The 19,029-nt window shown below is 40.0% G+C and overlaps 1 protein-coding gene across 2 annotated transcripts; it reads left to right on the forward strand.

The window, feature by feature from the left end:
- Window positions 1-10,857: 10,857 nt before the first annotated feature.
- Window positions 10,858-18,751, forward strand: LOC108616052 (uncharacterized). Of its 2 annotated transcripts, XM_089462598.1 has the most exons (3): window positions 10,858-17,098; window positions 17,165-17,737; window positions 17,799-18,751. In XM_089462598.1, exons 2-3 carry the CDS (start codon window positions 17,238-17,240, stop codon window positions 18,436-18,438), a joined length of 1,140 nt encoding a protein of 379 aa, XP_089318724.1. In that variant the 5' UTR covers window positions 10,858-17,098; window positions 17,165-17,237; the 3' UTR covers window positions 18,439-18,751. The 2 variants fall into 2 exon arrangements, with proteins under 2 accessions (XP_089318724.1, XP_017866486.1); XM_018010997.2 differs by having other exon boundaries at window positions 10,858-17,737.
- The last annotated feature ends 278 nt before the right edge of the window (window positions 18,752-19,029 follow it).

The raw sequence follows: 19,029 nt of genomic DNA on the forward strand, positions 1-19,029 counted from the left end.
ATGAATATCAATAAATTTTGTTGAAAAACATACATACAAAAAGGCACACATGCACACGTTGGGGTGCTGGTGTGTGCTTGCAGCATGCCTGATGCTGTGTCAGCAACTGCATCAAGATGCAACAGTTGCATACCCAAAGCTTCAGCAATTTACGAACGAGCACATGTACATGCATACATACATACTTACGTACATGCATACGTATTTCATTATCATAAAACGAGATCACATTTTTATTTTATTAATGGCTGGCAGTGTTGCAAAACGCTGCATGCCAATTATAATACTCGCTGCGTGCGTTACACGCGCTACTGTTGACGCTCTGTTAAGCGCACGCCTTTCACTGTGCCCACTAAGCACAGGGCTCTTCCTCTCTCTCTCTCTCTCTCTCTCTCTCAATCGCCAAACTCTTCAATTGATGGCGTGCTCTTAATTCTCGCTAAATTTTCTTCGCAAAAAGCTAAGCTCCTATGCATACGCATACAAGCATACATACATACATATGTATAGAATATCACGACTGTGTGTGGTTGTGTGCGTGTGTGTTTGTGTTTTATGCGGTTTGCCGTCGATTTTGTATAGTTTTGCCAGCATAGCCTTTAGCTTCATTATGACGTTGTAACTGTCTTTTCAATTTCTCGTTTTGCCCGATTCGCTGTGCCAATGATGCTTGGCCTCTCCACTCTCTCTCTCTCTCTCACACACACACACACACACTGTATCTAGCAGATACACAGCTAACCGCTTACAGTGCGCGCTATGCTCAAAGCTGAGAGCTGTTAACTGAAAATTGCTGCGCTGCTTTGATGAAGCTGAAGATGGATCTGCCGTCCGTTTTCTGTCCGTTCGTCTGTTTCTTTTCTATAAACACACACACGCACACATGCAGCAATTGAGTCATATCATGTGTATACAGTAATGAATCTTCATTAACGAACAATATTTCTTCAGTAAATATTATTTAGCCAATTCAAGAAAAATTTTTATTTGATTAAACTAAAAATTATTTAAAAAATTAAATTTAAAAATATTTAAAAAGAAAAAAACTAAAAATCAGTTACAATTTTCAAGTAATTACAATTTTATATTATTTAATAGTCATTTTTTGGTAAGGCTTCTTTTTCTCAGCGTCTGCAAATGTTTACATCCACTCTAACGAGCCTATACTGTAGCTTGTATTTAGCTAGCTTTGGCTTCTATATCTGTGTGTGTGTGCGTGTGTGTGTTTGCATCTTCGACGTCGCGACGTCGCTTGATGAGTTTTGTTTTAATTCTGCTTCTTGACTTCAATTTCTTATAAAAATTGTATATGCACGTAATAGCTGAGTTATCTGTATCTGTATCTGCATCTGTGTATCTGTGTGCTGCAATATGGTTACTGCTGCTGATGTTGATGTGTTGCCGTTGTTGTTACTGTTGTTGTTGTGATTTGGTAAATCTCGCGTAGCCGATTGTAATTATTGTAATCGAGTCTCGAACCGATCCAATCCGATACGATCGCCGTCTGAGCCCGAATAGCATTTAGATGCCGAGGTTCAGGTCCAGTTCGCACACTGATTTGATTTTCATGTTGTTGCCTTTGTTGTTGTTCCATTTTGAGCTCTTTTCATTCTTTTTAGCTGTTTTGATCATTTTGTAATAGTTTTCGGAGCGCACTCCTTAAGTCATCTCCAACGGATGATCGTGTGTAGCTAAGGCTAAAACTGTAGCTAACTCTGAGCGTGCGCATTTCTCTTTGATGCTGTCGCCGCTGCAGTCGCTGTCGACGTCGCCGCTAACGTCGCGACGTGTCGTTGTCGTTGTGCTTTTTGCTTAAAGTTGATTGACTGTCTGTTCATTTAGCCGCCTGGCTGTCCGTGCGGCTGAATGGCTCGCTCCGTTTGTTGGCTTTAACTTTGGCTCGAACACACAGCACAGCACAGCATAGCGACTGCGGCTTGTTGATTTGTCTTGCCGTTGCCGGTTGCCTGTTGCCTGATGCCTGTAGACCGTTGCTAGTTGCCCATTGCCCGTTGCCCGTTGCCCAACTCCCCTTAACCATCTTACCTCACCTGCCCGCCCCGCCTGTTGTCTGTTGTTTCTTGTACATTTCGTTTAAGGCCATTATTGTTTTGAACATGTTCAAGTGCCATTCTCACGATTGTTTATAGTCTTTTAATTTCAAGCTCGAGTACAAGAAATAAACAGTGAAATTTAGCAGCAGTCGATTTTTGTTGTTCTTAAACTTAATGCTGCTCACTTCAGTTGAACTTCAAGTGGAACAGAGAACACTCACACACACACCTCGTCTATGCCTCCTAAATCTATGTCCAAACAGAGAAAGGCCGTTACGCATCGCTGCTCTCTTCACACTCTCGACATGGCCAAAATGTTTGCCCAGTCCAAGCAGGCGTCAAAGCTGTTGCATTCTACAAATACAAATACAAATAAAAAATGGACACAGTTGTAGAGATTGAACATTTAATTTCAAGTATTGGCAAATATTTACTCGCTTAACTACAACAAATTCTTTAATTCAAAACAAGATTGGATTTCGTATAGTTAAAAAATAGAAAACAAATACAAACAAATTTAATAATAAAGAATAAATAAACAAAGAACATAATAATAAATACATTGAGTCATAAATTTACCTAAATAAAAATATAAGTAAAATATTTTTTAAATTAAAAAGCAAAAATGAATTACTACAAACATTTATTGTTAATTTTAATAGATATCAAAATATAAAATTAATAAAAATAATTGAAATACCAAATAATAATAATAATAATAATAATTTAAAAAATATTAATTTTAAACAAAAAATATAAAATTAAAATAAAATATTTATAAATATCAAAAAAATTGTAAAATAAAACATTATAACATACATATAACATAACAATCATAATATTAAGTGCGTTAAGAAAACAATATTATATGAACATATCTATAAATTTGCTGAGCTTATCTCATCTGCATATATGTATACTCATCTGCATATATACAGGAATATATCTACTATTGATAAGTTCTTCCACTTAATAATTTACTTTACTAAATTCTATAAGTTATACATGTAATATATTCAGATACATTTTTTGTAGCTAAGATCTTGGGTGTAGTATATCTTTAGCTTAGATAAACTAAACACTATACAAAACAAACAATGTTCCAACTTTGTTTTTCTTTAAGCTCAACATACAGCAATAGCAGTTTATGATCATTTGACATCAAGTTCTATATATACTCAATTTACAAGCTCAAAAGCTAAATGTTTATATGTCTACATTTTATGGAGCTGGCAGGCAGACTAGTCAGAAATTTATAAACAAATGAGTTTTATTTCACTTGAACAATTCGCTCCCACAGCTTTAAGATCCATAGTTTACCATATAATTGCATTTAAATGATATGCAATGCATCCCTATTAATTCTCTATTTATTGGATGGCAAGCTTTATGATAATAATAGTTAGGGAGAATACCCAATAATTGTTTCATTTACACAAATAGGCAACATTTGTGCGAACTTTTAGCCTCAATATGTGCTTTTGCCGCTTATTAACCCTTCAAGCCATTTGAGGCACTAACAGCTGACATTGCTCTACTCCATCAATTGTCTGAACGTTAATTAACTAGTCTTGTCCGAGACGTAGTCAATTGACATGCGCCTTGGCCAAGAATCAAATTTGACAGTCAAGTTGGCCGAGTTGGCCAAGTTTGGGCCGAAACTCGCTTAAGATCTACGAAAATTTTCGCGCATGAAACCAAGAAGAAGAAGATGAAGAAGAAGAAGAAGCGGGAAAAGAAAACTAAGCACTGACAATTGATGAAGACGACGACGACAACTGCAACAACAATTCGAGCCAAGTTTGCTGCAATTTAAATTAAAAGCGCAATTGAACTGGAAAATTCGTCTAAATTGTTTTCACAATTACACGAGCAGGAAGAGAGCCCGAACTATAGAGTCGTGGCCACAATCAAGTCCTGCACCATCGCAAACAAGTCAGGCAATATACATATATATATACGTGTGTATATATAGCAGAGCATACAATGCATAAAAATTTCAAAACTAATGATCCCCGCACTGAGAAGCTGCTTTTTGTACACAATTTATGCATGTGAAAAGAAAGATCTGCTTTAAAGCTGAGGGGATCAGGCCAAAGCTAGGCCAAAGAAATGCAGTGCTCGCTTTTTGTGGGAGTTCAGCTTACGATTTTTTTTCCTTTTCTGCTTCTTCTATTTATTTTCGTATTCTTCTATTTTTTGTTAGCTGCGATAAGCATCGGAAAAGCTAGAAGTTTAGAAAGGCAGCAACAGCAGCGGCAGCAGCAGCCGTAGCCGCAGCAGCATCCGCGCCAAAGCCAGTTCGGGGCAAGTACCAGAGCTACGCTTCTATCTATGTATCTGCAATACATAAATTGTATGTATCTATAGCTGGCCACATACATTGTACTCGCTGTACTCGCTCTCCATCTCTCTGTCTGTCTATCTGTCCCTCTCTCGCCTTCTCACTCGCTCGCTCTGCATCTATGTAATGAGCATGTAACTAAACTTCTGTGTAGCCAAAACTCCTACAACGCTGCAGAGACACAGCCAACAGCCGAAAGCAACACCAAAGACCGAAGACTGAAGACAGAACACTGAAGACGAAGATGAAGTGGAAGAGGACGACGAAGACCAAGCCATGGCAAGACCTACTGCCAACTCCCTCAATACCCGTTTGCCACAACTTCAATTCAACTGTACTAGGCTCTTGGCTCTTGGCTCTTGGCTGGTTGCCTCTCGCTGCCTGCCTCTATCTGATGATGGCCGTTGAAGTTAAAGCTGTAGCTGAAGAGCGTCCGACCCGACCCGGCACATGGCTCTGCTCTCCCTCTCCCTCTCCCTCTGTCTCACTCGCTTGCTCTCTGTCTCTCTGTACACTCTCCAGCAGAGTGTGGGCCCCATCTGTGGCCGAGGTACGCTCGATCGCTGCTTTTGGCCTGAAGTTTGCTTTAGCTTCTACTCGTAAACATGAGGTACGTTCTTTAGATACCCTGCACATAGCGTACTTTACTTATGTAATCAGATATGTGCGCAGCTTCGAAAAATAGCTAGTTTTTATCGATGAACTATAAATAGAAGTATATTTCGAACTAACCTAGCTTGGTTAATATGAGGGCAGCTAGAGCACATTTTAAGGAAATATTTTTTTATGGTTGCTTACACAAATATGGACGTTAGTTGGATCCCTTTATAGGGTATACCCTGTAGGATAACTAAATTTTATATTTATTAAACAATTTAACAAAGTCAACAATTCTTTTTGTTCCACATCTCTAGCTATAATAATTCAATATATTATTTTCCAGTTCCTATAGATATCTAGTGTAAAGTGAAAATTAACAACATAGCTTTATGTCAATATTTAAATGAATACTAATTAAGTTTCCTTAACTTTGTTACCATATTAATCTTATCTAATTAATAGCTCTTTCATAATTCTCTTATCTAAATAACAATATTCATCCAATCATCAGTTGTTATCTAGCAGGGTATTTCGCATTCGCTGCAGCTCGTGTAGTTCTTTTAGTTTTCTTGTTTTTAGCTCAGCTTGACTTCATTTGTTTGGCTTTTTTGGGAGACAAAACTGGTTATTACTCTTTCCTTTTATATATTTTCCCCCGTTTGCCTGAACTTCGGTTTTTGGTTGCCGTTTTATTTTATTTTTTTGTATTATTTTTATTTTATTTTTTTCTGTATTTTTTTAGGTGAGCGGTTCGTGGTCCGTCCAAGTGTCAGGCGGCGGGCGGCTGGCGGCTGGCATTTTGGCTCAGTGGCGTATGCAAAGGGGCAAATGGCCAACACATTATGGCCAACTTAAGCGGCAGCTGCCATGCTCCAACTATGGCTGTGCAACAGCAACAGCAGCAGCAGCATAAAATCAAATTCTTAGCTTGGCCCGCGTTGGCCAAGTTAGTACGTGTGTATGGCTTCTAAGTTTTGTGGGCAGCATCAGCAGCAGAGCCTGCAGCGCTTGGCAGCACGAAGAGAGCAACAAGTAGGAAGTGGGCGCTCGGCCTAGGCTTGGCCCGCATCAACTAGCCCGGCCAAGAAAAGGCACAGCCGAGCCATAGCCATAGCCAAGCCAGGCCAGGCCAAGCTGGCCCAGGCAACTTTTCGCCCGACTCCTTTGTTACATTTTGCGAGAGGTAAACGATCGTTAGAAAGGTTTTTATATGTGCCTCCACTTCGGCAGACGTCCACAGATTTGTGCGCATGTCGTTTTATTGAAGCTGAAGCTGAAGTTGAGGCTGAAGCTGAAGCTGTAACTATCTTACTATGGTCATGTTACCACTGCCTGTCGTTTAAGATGCTTTTGGGCCTTTTTTATATACCCTGTTATCAGGGCTGGCTGGCTGGGAAATAAGGAATATTGCATGGGAGACAGAGGAAAACTGTATCTAGGTGAGCCAGAGGCAGGATATCCGATGTAAATAATCTCCTACAAAGAATTACGATCTTACGATTGAGTAGGGATCTATATACATTCATTGGCGATCTACCAGTCTGTATACATATATGTTCTCATTGAACCTCAGAACTAATAAAAAGTTTTCATTCAAGATTTCCATTCTAGGAAATTCATTCTTCATAGAAATCAACTACAGGGTATGATTTAGTCTATCGTCCTATCAAGAGCATATATTTTTTGTTCGGCTTCACTCATTCGTTGATTTTGTTTAGTTTTGCTGGCTTTGTTTGCCTTAGCTTTGGCTGCAGTTGCATCCATTTTGGTGGCCCCGGACTTGGACTCAGATTCGAACTGGGACAGACTCGGGGCAGGAGTGCTCCTGCCTACTGCCCGCTGTTGGTTGTCCGCTGTCCGCTGGCCACTGTAGCTTGAAATGCTGTTAACCTCGTTTGAACTTTGCCATTTGTTTTGAGCCATTAGATGGTTCGCATCTTTGCTATAGCTGTGGCAGCGCAATTTAAATATATATATATTGCAAACGAAAGGAGTGTACGTAATGTAATTTAATGTGAGTGAGCCGCGGATACGTGCATTTCGACGGGCAGTCAGTCGGACGCGTTGGCAGTTGGGCAATGGCCAATGACATTTACAAGATACAAAATGCAATGGCAATTGCATTTCCAACAGCTGAGATTGCATTGGCATGGGTCAGGCGACGATTTTTCGATGGTTGCTCGGTTCGTTGGTTGTGCCTGGTTACACACACACACACACACATACATACATATGCATCTGTATATACAACCCACTCGCTCTGCACACACCTCGAATTTTTCGCAATGACAAGTAGCCAGTGCAGCGTGTGTGATTTTTTATCTGAACTGGGCTGGGCTGGGTTGATCCCGGGGCTACGACTGGGGCTGGGTTTGAACTAAACGAAGCAGCTCAGCTCCGCTTAGCGCTCGTTTTATATATTACATTGGGTTAACGGATGAGGCCAAACTGTGGGAAGAACTGAGAGTTTGATTGGACCATAGATTGCTACCTTTTAAGGAAGGAGGCCAAAAAGCGGTATCTTGCGTTTCTTAACTTACACATTTATCGATTACACAATTCAAATGAATTCCCTGACCAAACTCTAATTGTTTAGATGCATTTTATAAACATATCTGAAATAAATCTAAATTTTATTTATTTATTTATGTTAAAGAATATATCCTCAATTTCGCAACTTCATTAAGCGCACATGTATTCTCAACTGGAAAGACAATTGATTTACCGTTTTCCAATTAGCTCCATTTCAGCATTCTCTCCATACGTGCTGATCAGAACTTTGCTTGGGCTTTACACAAATCTCTTGGACTAGCAACGGCACCCACACGAGTGGACAATTTTAGGTGGGAGGTGTAAACAAGAGTGCATATCAATTACAGGAAGCGGAAAATGAATTAAATATTTAAAGACACAGTTTGCCGATTTCTGCAATGTTTCATTGACAATGCAATGTTTCATTGAGCGGAGACGCAGAATTTGCGTTTCCAAACTGTGTCACCTTGATGGAAAATTATCGACCGCTAGGGCCCTCTAGCTGTTTTGTATAATGGATGCGGATTCGAAGGAGACGCAATAAGAAGACAACTACTGACTGCATGACTGACTGACTGAGTGACTGACTGACTGACAGTCGGGCAACAGCTGCGCGAGTGCGTTGACGTCACGAACCCTTGCTCAGACGCGCCCTACCTTTTGGCAAAGAATTGTCAAAAGAACAAGAAATAAAATCGCGTAGAGATAAATGCAAACGCATACATACATACACAATGTACAGCACATATGTACGTATGTATGCACATGTATTTATCCCAATACAAACACATGCATGTTGCTGTGACTGTTCTGTTTGTACGTACTGTAAAACCTTTCCCAAGCATTTCACTACGATTCTTTAACAAACCAACCCCGCTAACGATAGCTGGAAAGCAGCAGCAGCAACAGCAGAGGCAGCAAGAACAACAAGAACAACAGCAGCAGCAGTTAAAAGGTGCGCGCGTCGACAAGCAAACGGCAGCGACGCTTCGTTGTCGAAGTCGACGTCAACGTCTCACCAAGTCCAAGTTGAACGCGCTGTTGTAATTATTTTAATATAATTTTTTCACTGCGTCATCATTATTTTCTTTTGCTTTTGATATAATTCTTCTTTGTATCATTTGCACACGATTGCACACACATACACACAAGCGCAAACGCAAGCGCAACTCACTCAAATTCTACTGTGTAGCTATGTGTTTGAGTATGTGTGTGGGCTGCCGCTCATTGACTATATGTGTGTGTATATTAAGAGTTCAATTACCACCACGTTGGTGCTGCCAACTCTATAAAATTGCATTTAACAAATTTTAAAATAGTTATTAGTATTCTAATAAGTGTAAAAAATATATATTATATTATACATGTAGCAGATACTTTTTCTATGTACATTATTAAAAATACGCCAAAAATATTATATCAGATAGGATTTTATGCCTCACGCGTTGGCAGCACGCCTCTCGTTTATGTGTATTGGTGAGCTACGATCGTTCATTTGAAAAGCGACGCTCTTGGTCTATCGCGCTCTTTATTCTCTCTACACTCAGCGTACATGTATACGTCATGGCTCTGCTGCGAGCCATTTCTCTGCGCTATAGAGTATGTCTGTGGCTTAACTTTGAGTTAGTCTTATAAGAGCTACGTTTGCGAGTGGTTGTCAGTTGTGGTGCAATATTCTACGTTTAAGTTGCGCAGTCGCCGTACGATTGCAATTTTGCTTTTTAAACTTGCACACCAGTTCAAGTAACTTATAAAGAAAATATAGTAATACTATATTACTATATAATACCTCAATTTAAATCGCGTTTATTCCCCGTTCGCTGTGCGTATTAATGTGTGAGTGCTCAATATGTGATTCGACGCTACCTATAGGAAAATAATAACTGTACACTGCCGAAATTTCAAACTAACCGCAAAAATTTGGAGGCCTGTTGCATTAATTGCCATTCGCAGCTGGCCGCCATGTTCGTCTGTCAATTCAATACAAAATCTTACAATCTGAGTATCAAACATTTCATGTACGATATTAATTTAAACGGAATATAATATATAAAATAAAACCAATGCAAAAGTCGTGCTTGGAGGTACATACAAAATGAAATATATGAACATACGTAAATGTACATGTGTGTGGAGCGTTGCCTGTTTTTGCAGTTTTTTTCAAATTGCCGTTGATTACACGGCGAGTGACACGCACACAGAGACATCAGACTCGCACACTCTCACACTGCACACATGGGCATCATCATTTTTACCGAAATAATGAGCGGATGCACGAAGCGTTTACAGTTGGATCAGTCGGCTAGCCGTCTAATTATAAATGATTTAATTTCAATAACAATTTAATAAAACAGAATCTGCGAAATGAAATTGACAACAAGGGAGCAACAACGACAGCGGCGAATTGTGCTGCTGGCAAATATCATGGCTGAATAGTCAGTTGAATTTTTGCCCTCGTGCGTGCTTGTTTGAATGTGTTTGTGTATGCGTGTATGTAATTCGCCATACTTCTTCAAATCGTGGCAGCCATAAGAGACCACAAAACAACAAGAACAACATCGACGGCGAAGACAAGGCATACTCGAGAAATAAAAGCAGCGACGTCAGCGGCGACAGCAGCAGTAGCAGCCACAACAACAACAAGAAGAGGAAGAACAAAAAACAACTGCTGCTATCAACTTGAGCCATCAGCGCAGCCATCGTTACTCACAAATACATGCATACAGACAGCAATGTTTGCTGCTGCTTTGCTGTGCGCGTGTGTAAGCTTTGCTTTTTGCATGTGTTGATCTCTGTGTTTGTGTGTATGAATGTATAGGTATGTATACATACATAGCACGTATATAAATGTGCGCTCTCAATATTTTTTTTCTGCTTACAAATAAGCGGTTCTTTCGTGGCGTTGCCACACTACGACAAACTATTTTTTTTTTTTAATTTCAAAAGTCAACGATCTTTTTGTTTAGGCGCGAACAAAATTTATTTACACATACACATTAAATGCAAATGCATATGCATACGTGTGCGTAGCTCATTTGCTGATAAGAGTCGTAACGCCTAGAGCAAGCAGAGCATAGCAGAGAACTGAGAACTGATTCGGTTGTCGCTCTTATCAATACGAAAACTGGCAGCAGCGTGGCTTGTTATTGTTGTTCGACTTTATTCAGCACTATCGCTTAGTAATTTAAATTAATAATGAAAGAAAAAAAAATCTAAATCAAAATAAAACATGCCAGAGAGCTGAGTAAGTGGACGCCCCGAAAATGGTAAGACTATCTAAATGGAACGGTTCTGATCGGAAATACGTACTACTGTTTTTAGTGAGTGAGGGTCCAGTGTTTCACATTGTTTGCTTAAGTATTTGTGACTAGATCCACACTCATTAAAAACGGTAGTTCAATCTGCGTGAAATATTTGAATCTAATCAAGCTATGTGTTAATCTCTTTGTACTTTATTCTTTTCAAAAATATTAGAATTATAGAACGGAAGTGAGAAACTTGGTGTTATACTAAACAACGCCTGATAAATGCCAAGTAAAAAGCAATATGTAGATAGCTCTAATGGGCACAACCACTTCCGTCTTCACAACATCTTTTCCCTCACGTTACAGTCTAAAAGATAGTCTCGATGAAATTTGAACAGAGTATGAGACAGTCGTTTGCACCCGATCGTGACGTTTTTATTTTATTTATTTTCCTTTTTTTTTTTTTTTTTTTTTTTTTTTTTTTTTTTTTTTTTTTGGCTTTTCGAACAAGGTAATTAGTCAACTCTACGCTCACGCACACGAATAAAGAAAGTCAACCGAACAGAACGAAATGAATTGTGTTCTAGCAGCTGTAGGAACAAATGTTAAAGAGAGAGAGAGGCAAAGAAAGAGAGTGAAAGAAGGGTGCAAACAATGTTGATTTCTTTCCCAAGGGTTTTTCTGGGGCTTAATTATACGCACTAAATTAACACTAATGTGTATGATTTTGTGAAAAATCAGCTCAAAAATAATGCAACAAAGGCACTTATATTTCCCAGGAAAAATGGAAAACGCTCTGAAATTAAGTGTCGGTTGCTAAACGAAATGGGGAATATTTCAAGTGGGTCTATGAAATTTGAGTGCTCAAAAGTGCTCCGAAAGATTTCCATTTAAACAAATACTAAGTACAAGATTTCATAGATATTTGAATACAAAATTTGAGTAGATTTCATTATGTTAAATGTAGTAATAGTGTCAGATCTTAAAATATAAATATCATATTTGCTTTTTTTGGTATTCATAAATTAAATGAGATTTTCTTCTCAAGTGGCAAAGAGTTCAATATACTTTAGTAGTACCAGTCGAAGCTAGGGCTCAGATTTCTGACAGGCAGCGCCCTCTTCTTTAGCTCTATCGTCTCTCTTTCTTTCCTTCTTTCTCTCTCTCTATTAGTTTAATTTTGCTACCGGAACAAATTGCTAAAATTTCTTGGAAGCTTGTTGTTTCCCTAAAGTGTCGCATAGTTTCTAAACTAGAACTCGCTTCGGCTCTCCCTTTGTTTCTTTCGTATTCTATATATTTTAGTTGACAAATAAACAACTAGTGTCTGAGTAAACAGCCATTTCCGTAGAATTGTGTGGCCTGAAAACTTTTGTGCAGATCGGCAGAAATTCAAACTGCAACGACGCCACGAATCTTAAACAATCGGACGATGGTTTTCAGAGCGGAGTAGGGCATGAGGCATGAGGCGGGTGCAAAAATTATTGTATAAATCAGCAGAAATGGCAATGAGCCGAACTCAAAAAGAGAATCGGTGATAAAACACGACTGCAAAATACTCTACCAAAAACAAATAGAAGTAAATTTAACTTAATTTTGAATTTAGATGTAGATAAGAGCAATGAATAAACTAGATATATTTCTATATACATGTTTATTGCTTTAAAGACGCCTTTATCTGAAGACAATATATCTCAGTTTACATTTCTAAGCTCAATGTATATCCCTAGGCAATAGCCAATATACTCAAAATTACTTTGTGAAATAGGGTATCAAAATAATAAACCTTAATTCGAAGCTTCGAGCTTGATTCATTCATATCGCAGACACACACAGATACAAATGCAAATGTAAATACAATACGCTTGGGATCAAAAAGCAAGCGCCCGACAGAAGTGGGCATGGGTAAGGGGAAGGGGGGAATCGGAGAGGGCTGACAGCCAATTGAGCTATGAAAACCGATCAAAACGAGCCCCAATTGAAATTGTGTTGCCAGGCACGAGCAAACTGAACGAAGTGATATCCGAAAAGTGACCGAAAATCCGAGCCAAGCCCATAAGACTAGGAAAATCACCGACCAGTGGCCCAGGAGAAGGTGAATGTTAAGGAGGAGCGGGAGGAGGCTCGCCAGTCAAATGCCACAGAAAGTCGTGCACTAGCAATAATCATTGCTTGCAGGATGGCTTGGGATGGATCAAATGCATGAAGAGAGCGACCAAGTGAGAAGGAGAGAGAGAGAGAGAGAGGAGGGAGGTCTCTGCTGCAGCTGCTGCCTGATATTTCTTTTTTTTTTGCTCTTCTCTGACTCTATTTTGTCGGCGAACATGGATCTAGTGCACGGTTGTTCATGATTAAGTTCGTGACTAGATTTCATGCTCGTCTATTAAGTTGGGTCAATACACACAGCGAAAACATGGCCAAGAGGCCATTACAAAGAGAAGAGCCAGGAGCAGCTGCCATCGGGACACGTCAATTAGCCAAAACGCATTTACTTTTGCAATGTGCAAAGACATTAAATACATGATTTGGTCATAAGAAGCATTTTATGGGAATACCATGAATCGATAACAATGAACATGCTACTAATTATATTAATTATGTTGAGTGAAAGGAAAAGAATGGTTTATGATTTAATATTAAATTAATTTAAAAAAAAAGTGTTTTCTTAAAACTAAGTGAAAAATGTTAAATTTGATAATTTTCTTTTTGTAAAAATTTATTTTATATATTCAACACTAAATGAAAAGAAAAACGTTTTATTACCGATAACTTATTATAGACAGAAAAAAACAAGAACGGGGAAAAGCAATTAGCTTCCGTTTGGGCTGTGTCTGGCGCATCAATCAGTCGCACAGCACAAAAATAGTTGTATGTACATATGCGTATATATGTATGCATGTATGTAGACATACTTCTAAATGATTATATTACATGATTGACCCGTGACCCACATAATATGGCAAGCAGAAGCGCGCACGCTCACCCGCAGCTAAAAAAAAAAAAAAAAAAAAAAAACAGATAGAGAGGAGGATGGAAGGGAGTTATTGACCTTTTGGCACTGTCAGTTGCAGCCATTTGACCGTTTCAGCAACAGCAACTGTAGAAGCCAATGCATGCTGGCTCACACGCCCCCTTACGCCCGCATCCCGCTGCTGCTGCTGCTGCTGGAGTAGCCTGATTTGTGAGAGTTTTATCTGGTTTATGGCCATGCGACACGCGATTGGATATCGATTTCAAATTCGAACTCGAATCCGAATTGTAACTGCCACCGCCCGTTGACAAATGCCTCTAGCTACGCAAATATATGCGAGTCTAGTTGAGGCTGTTGCTTTTGTTGTTGTTGTTGTTTCAATTGTCAGCGTGTGAACGTATCGAGCGAGCGAGGGGGTTGCCGCAGTTGCGCCTGCGGGTGCGCACTGGGCAGTCTGTCGCAATCGCATGCGCCAAACGACAGAACCAAAGAGAGAGAAAACACTAACGGTTTCGCTTTATATACCCTTTGGATGTGGGTTCCACGGTCTGCCATTTAATGTGAAGTAAAACAAAAACCTTTTGAGATTATAAACTTCACCTAGTTATTCGATTCGATTACTTAGTATTAAAGCTCTCTGAATATAAACTGGTCTATATTCATTATATACATAAATACATATACGTATATAAAACCCACTTGTATTTCATAATAGCAATTAGTTTCTCCATAGAACTATTTCTAATAAACTAAAAAATATTAATATTAATAATAATATATAACAAATATGTCTAATAATTAAAAATAATATTAAGAATTAAAATCATAATGAAAACTTGTTTTCTGTCTGCTTTGCAAGGGTATTGAAACATAGGCCAACCAAAAATAACTTTTCTTTGCTTTTTTATTTTTGTATTATTCTTTTAGCCAGTGCTGCGAAGCGACGCAGCTAACAGTGCGTCTAACTGTAACACCTGCCGCATTTAAATTTCTCCAAGTATAATTTCAGTTGCCGCTCTCAAACGAGGCCCGGAACACCTTTCAACCCTGATCGCTATTTCCTTCTTCACGCTACTGAAATGCCAACGCACTGGAAGGCCAATAAAAAAGCAACGATTGTTGTGTTATTTACATATTTTCAAAATGAGAGTGCTGCTATTTGTAGGTACACGGACAAACACACATACACATAGACACGCACACTTTGAGAGTTTCAACCCCAGCGTGAAAGCCAAGCGCAGTGAATTGCAACGGCGCAAAATTCAACCTCGAACTTCGTATTTGCCGCTACTCTACCTTCCTCTTGTTTTCCCATTTTCATTTCCTCCTTCCATCCACAATCTAGCTGCAGCCGCGGCTACAATGAGCTGAGGCTGGCGGAGCCGTCAAACGTTGAAACTAATTGATATAATAGTTAAAATAACAAACTAACGAGAAAGAAGTTGGCTGTAACAGCAGCAGCAGCAACGGCGATGGCGACGACGTTGGCAGCGAAGCCGCAAACAAAGCGAACAAAAAGAATTACCGAGAGCTGACTGCGTTGGCGAAGTGCAAAACCTTTCCAATTTGAAAATAGCTTTGTGCTGTGCTGTGTGCTCGTTCCCACAAACAATAACAGCAACAAGAACAACAGCAGCAGCAGCAACTACGACTGCCATAACCAGAAGGAGAACAACAAGCTCTATGCTGGCAATTGCAAGTAGAAAAGAGGCGAGCAGAAGTAAGCGGTCGGTCGGTCGGTCGATCGCTGCCAGCAGCACAGAAGATGACAATGCAGCGATTAAAGCAAAGCAGAACAACGCAGCTTGAACTCTGGTCAGCGACGTCTTTACTGGATATACTGTTCCAGCAGAACGACTACTGCAGTGGCAGTGGCAGCGGCAGCGGCAGCTGGAAAATGCTTGTTCCAATGCGTGGCATTTCCGTTTACCCGCGAGGATGATGCTACAGCAAACACTTGTGCTATGTTTACAGACCATTCGGCCGGACGAGCCAGAATAGTAATCAGATTTATTGAATCAAAATAAAATATGTATGCAATTTATTGAAGCGTTTTGTCTGTCTCTGATACGTAAACTTAAGTGGTGCGTGCTAAGCGAGAGGAAGTACGTTGGGCATATACATATATGAACAGCCCAGAGGCAGGGTGCATGCTTTAATAGTCAAAAATGCAGCTGCTGTAGATTGCAGATTTATAGATAAATATGTAAACAAATTAGGATTTGAATTATCTGTTTAAGAAATTCAAATAAGGCGATAGTTATCGATAACTTCAAGAAGTGCTGTAAAGTAACTGATTGTGATACTTTTCAGCACTGATGAACCGATTCAGCCGATAACAGCATACTCGATTTGTTTACCGATTCAATAACCTGAAACAAGTTTTGCGCGCCAAAGTAATTTTGATAATAATTCAGTTTAATTAAAGCGCTGATTAGCTATTATTATTGGCTTGCGGTTAATTAATTTAATCTATAATTTAAATAACACTTGTATTTGCGATATGCATATATGCGTATGTGTCTGCTCATGACCATTTTCATTCATGTTTACCTTGATTTGCGCTCGACTTCGACTTCGACTTGAAAGTATGATGTGTCTTATGCGAATGCTTTGCTTTTGCTCTCACACGTAACATGCAACCAACGTAACGAAGGCGTTGCAGGCGGCCGCCATAAATTACCTGTGTAATTGCAGACAGATAAAACATAAACAACATATTTATGAGAGTATTTGTATGAGCGCATGACTCTAGCTATGTATGTATTTACAAGCAGACCATAAACAAGCTGCGCACATTAATGCCAATTTCGTTTGGCCAAGTGATCATCCACCCACCCCCTTGCGAGCTATCTAAGTAGTTCAGCTCGCGGTAATTAAAAGCCCTAAACGTTGACCATGAACTGATCTTGGCTATAACTCGACGCGGACTGCTGCTGCTGCTCACCTTCGCCTTAACTTGCCACGCCCACTGAGCTTGCTGTAACTTTTCGCGCGTCTACGCAATGTGGGTTACGGTTACTGACCCACCTACCACGACGCTGGATTCGGCGTCGTATTTGTGCCACTGTCAGTTTGTGTATTTGGTTTTATGCGTTTACCTCTCGCACACCAAATCCGTCGGCGCCGTCATCGCAGTCGGCGTCGGCGTTGGCGTCGCTGCTGGCCATTGTTATTATTGCTATTAACACGATTTTGAACAATTTATGCTTCATTTTTATGATACCCAGTGAAAGTGATTAAGGGGTATATCGATGCTTTAAGGCTATTCGCTTTAAGGATTAATGGATACTGGATTTGGATTATATAGGCAGTGGAATCTGTTTGATTTTCAAGGCTGCCTTTTGAGATGGTAAAAAACTATATGAATAATGTCTATTATTCAAATTGTATATACTACGTTTACCATTGTTTACAGGGTATCTCTGGCTCGGCCTTTCTCGAGCGCAGCAGTCTTGTTTTGGTTTCTTTTGTTGGGTACTTAGCGGCCAATGGCCAACTACCGCATTTCGCTGGCGCACCAGTTTCAATTTCTGATTGCCGCTCGACTCGGACGGATCGCACAAATCCCGCGTCTGCCTCTGCGTCTGATTGAGCATAACATGATGTGGGCAATCGTACAGGTGGGTTTGGTGCTGCTCCTGGCTGTGCACTGTCAGGCGAACAGGGTTGTGGATGACATATGGAGTGCGTTCAGGGGCGTCACCAATGACAGCGTCTTGCTGGAGCACATAATACCGGAAATGTATGGACCGAGCATGCATCAAGCGAATCCAACCTTCACATTCAAAATGCCCAACGGGCAGCGCGACGGCTTTGAGTTGTTGACAATGCAGCGCTCCGACTTTGCGGAACCAATCTTTCCCAATATCACAGCAATGCCTCAAGTAGCGGCAATCAAGTCCAATCTGGAGGAATGGCAGCAGCTGGGTTTGCCCGGCTGGACCGGTGAATTGCAGGAGCAGCAGACATGGTTGGAGCAGATACACAAGTGGGTATTGGTTGGTATATGTAGAAGGAATCATTTAACCATCGAAGATCTTCCCACACAGGGAGCCAGCACAGCAACAGCTGAGCTATCCAGAGTCCGAAATTTCGCTGAATCTGAAGACCCAAAAGCTGGATGGACATGTGACGGATATACGTGTGATAACGTCCAATCCGGCGGAGGCGCAGCTCGAGGATCTGCTGAATGGAGAGAATGTGTATATAGCGCGCGCCAACGCTCCCTTTGGCTACTCCATGAAGTGGTCATTGCGTAATGAGACCGGACCGCCGAGTGATCGAGGCAAACGGGATGTGGCCAAGCTCTACTCCATGATCAAGTGCTCCACGAACTGTGATCCGTTGATCTACAAGGGCTACGGCTGCTATTGCGGCTTTGGCGGTCATGGAGTGCCCAACGATGGCATCGATCGCTGTTGCCGCCTGCACGACAAGTGCTACGGCCAGAGCAACTGCATCTCCTACCTCGAGTACTTTGTGCCCTATGTGTGGAAATGCTATCGGGGCAAGCCCCTGTGCGCCATCGATCACGGCGAATGGGGTGGCCCCGACTCCTGTGCGGCTCGCTTGTGTCAATGCGATCTGCGACTCTCGCGCTGCCTGCGCAAATTCTATTGCCCGCATCGACGCGCCGTTTGCCACTCATCGCGCTCCCGACGACTACAAAATTTGATATTCTTTGATTGACGTGGATTGATGTAATGTAGAGTCTATAATAAGAATGATATTCTTGGTTAGGTATTGAACACTTGTTACTAGAGGCAATTAATATATATGTAGATACATATTGATCAACATATATATACGTATATAAATATTTTGTATATATGTATGTAATCATTTGTATATATGTAATATGTATACATATATGTAATCATATTTTTAAGACAAGCTATTGTAAACAAAAATTCCATTCAAGCAATCAGCTTCTATATAAAAGATCCATGAATTTATAGCTGTGAACTGTCAATAAAGTTGCCTCTATAAAAAACTAAATAAATATTTACATATTTTTATATTATTATATAATATTATATTTGTGTTTATTTTGTCTTTATTTAATATAAAGATCGTATAGAGTTCACTTTTAGCATGCAGTTTTTCTTTTGATTTATATTATATTTGTCTCTTGGTATCTTTAAACGTATCATTTTATTTCTGGTAAAACCTGAAATTTAGAAAAGTTTATATAAAGTTATACATCTTAAGCTACTAAAGTCATTCCAATTGTTATAGCATTACGATATCTATTTGATAAATGTCTGCTAGAGTAGTATT

The sequence above is a fragment of the Drosophila arizonae genome, chromosome 2, assembly GCF_054131065.1.
Source record: "Drosophila arizonae isolate 15081-1271.41 chromosome 2, UAZ_ARI_1.0, whole genome shotgun sequence".
Taxonomy (NCBI): Eukaryota; Metazoa; Arthropoda; class Insecta; order Diptera; family Drosophilidae; genus Drosophila; species Drosophila arizonae.

Bases quoted from the DNA above. Each gene is read 5' to 3' on its own strand.
- LOC108616052 (XM_018010997.2), top strand. From the start codon at position 17,238: ATGGCCAACTACCGCATTTCGCTGGCGCACCAGTTTCAATTTCTGATT. The intron at 17,738-17,798 runs GTGGGTATTGGT...CTTCCCACACAG, and splicing joins TGGTTGGAGCAGATACACAA to GGAGCCAGCACAGCAACAGC.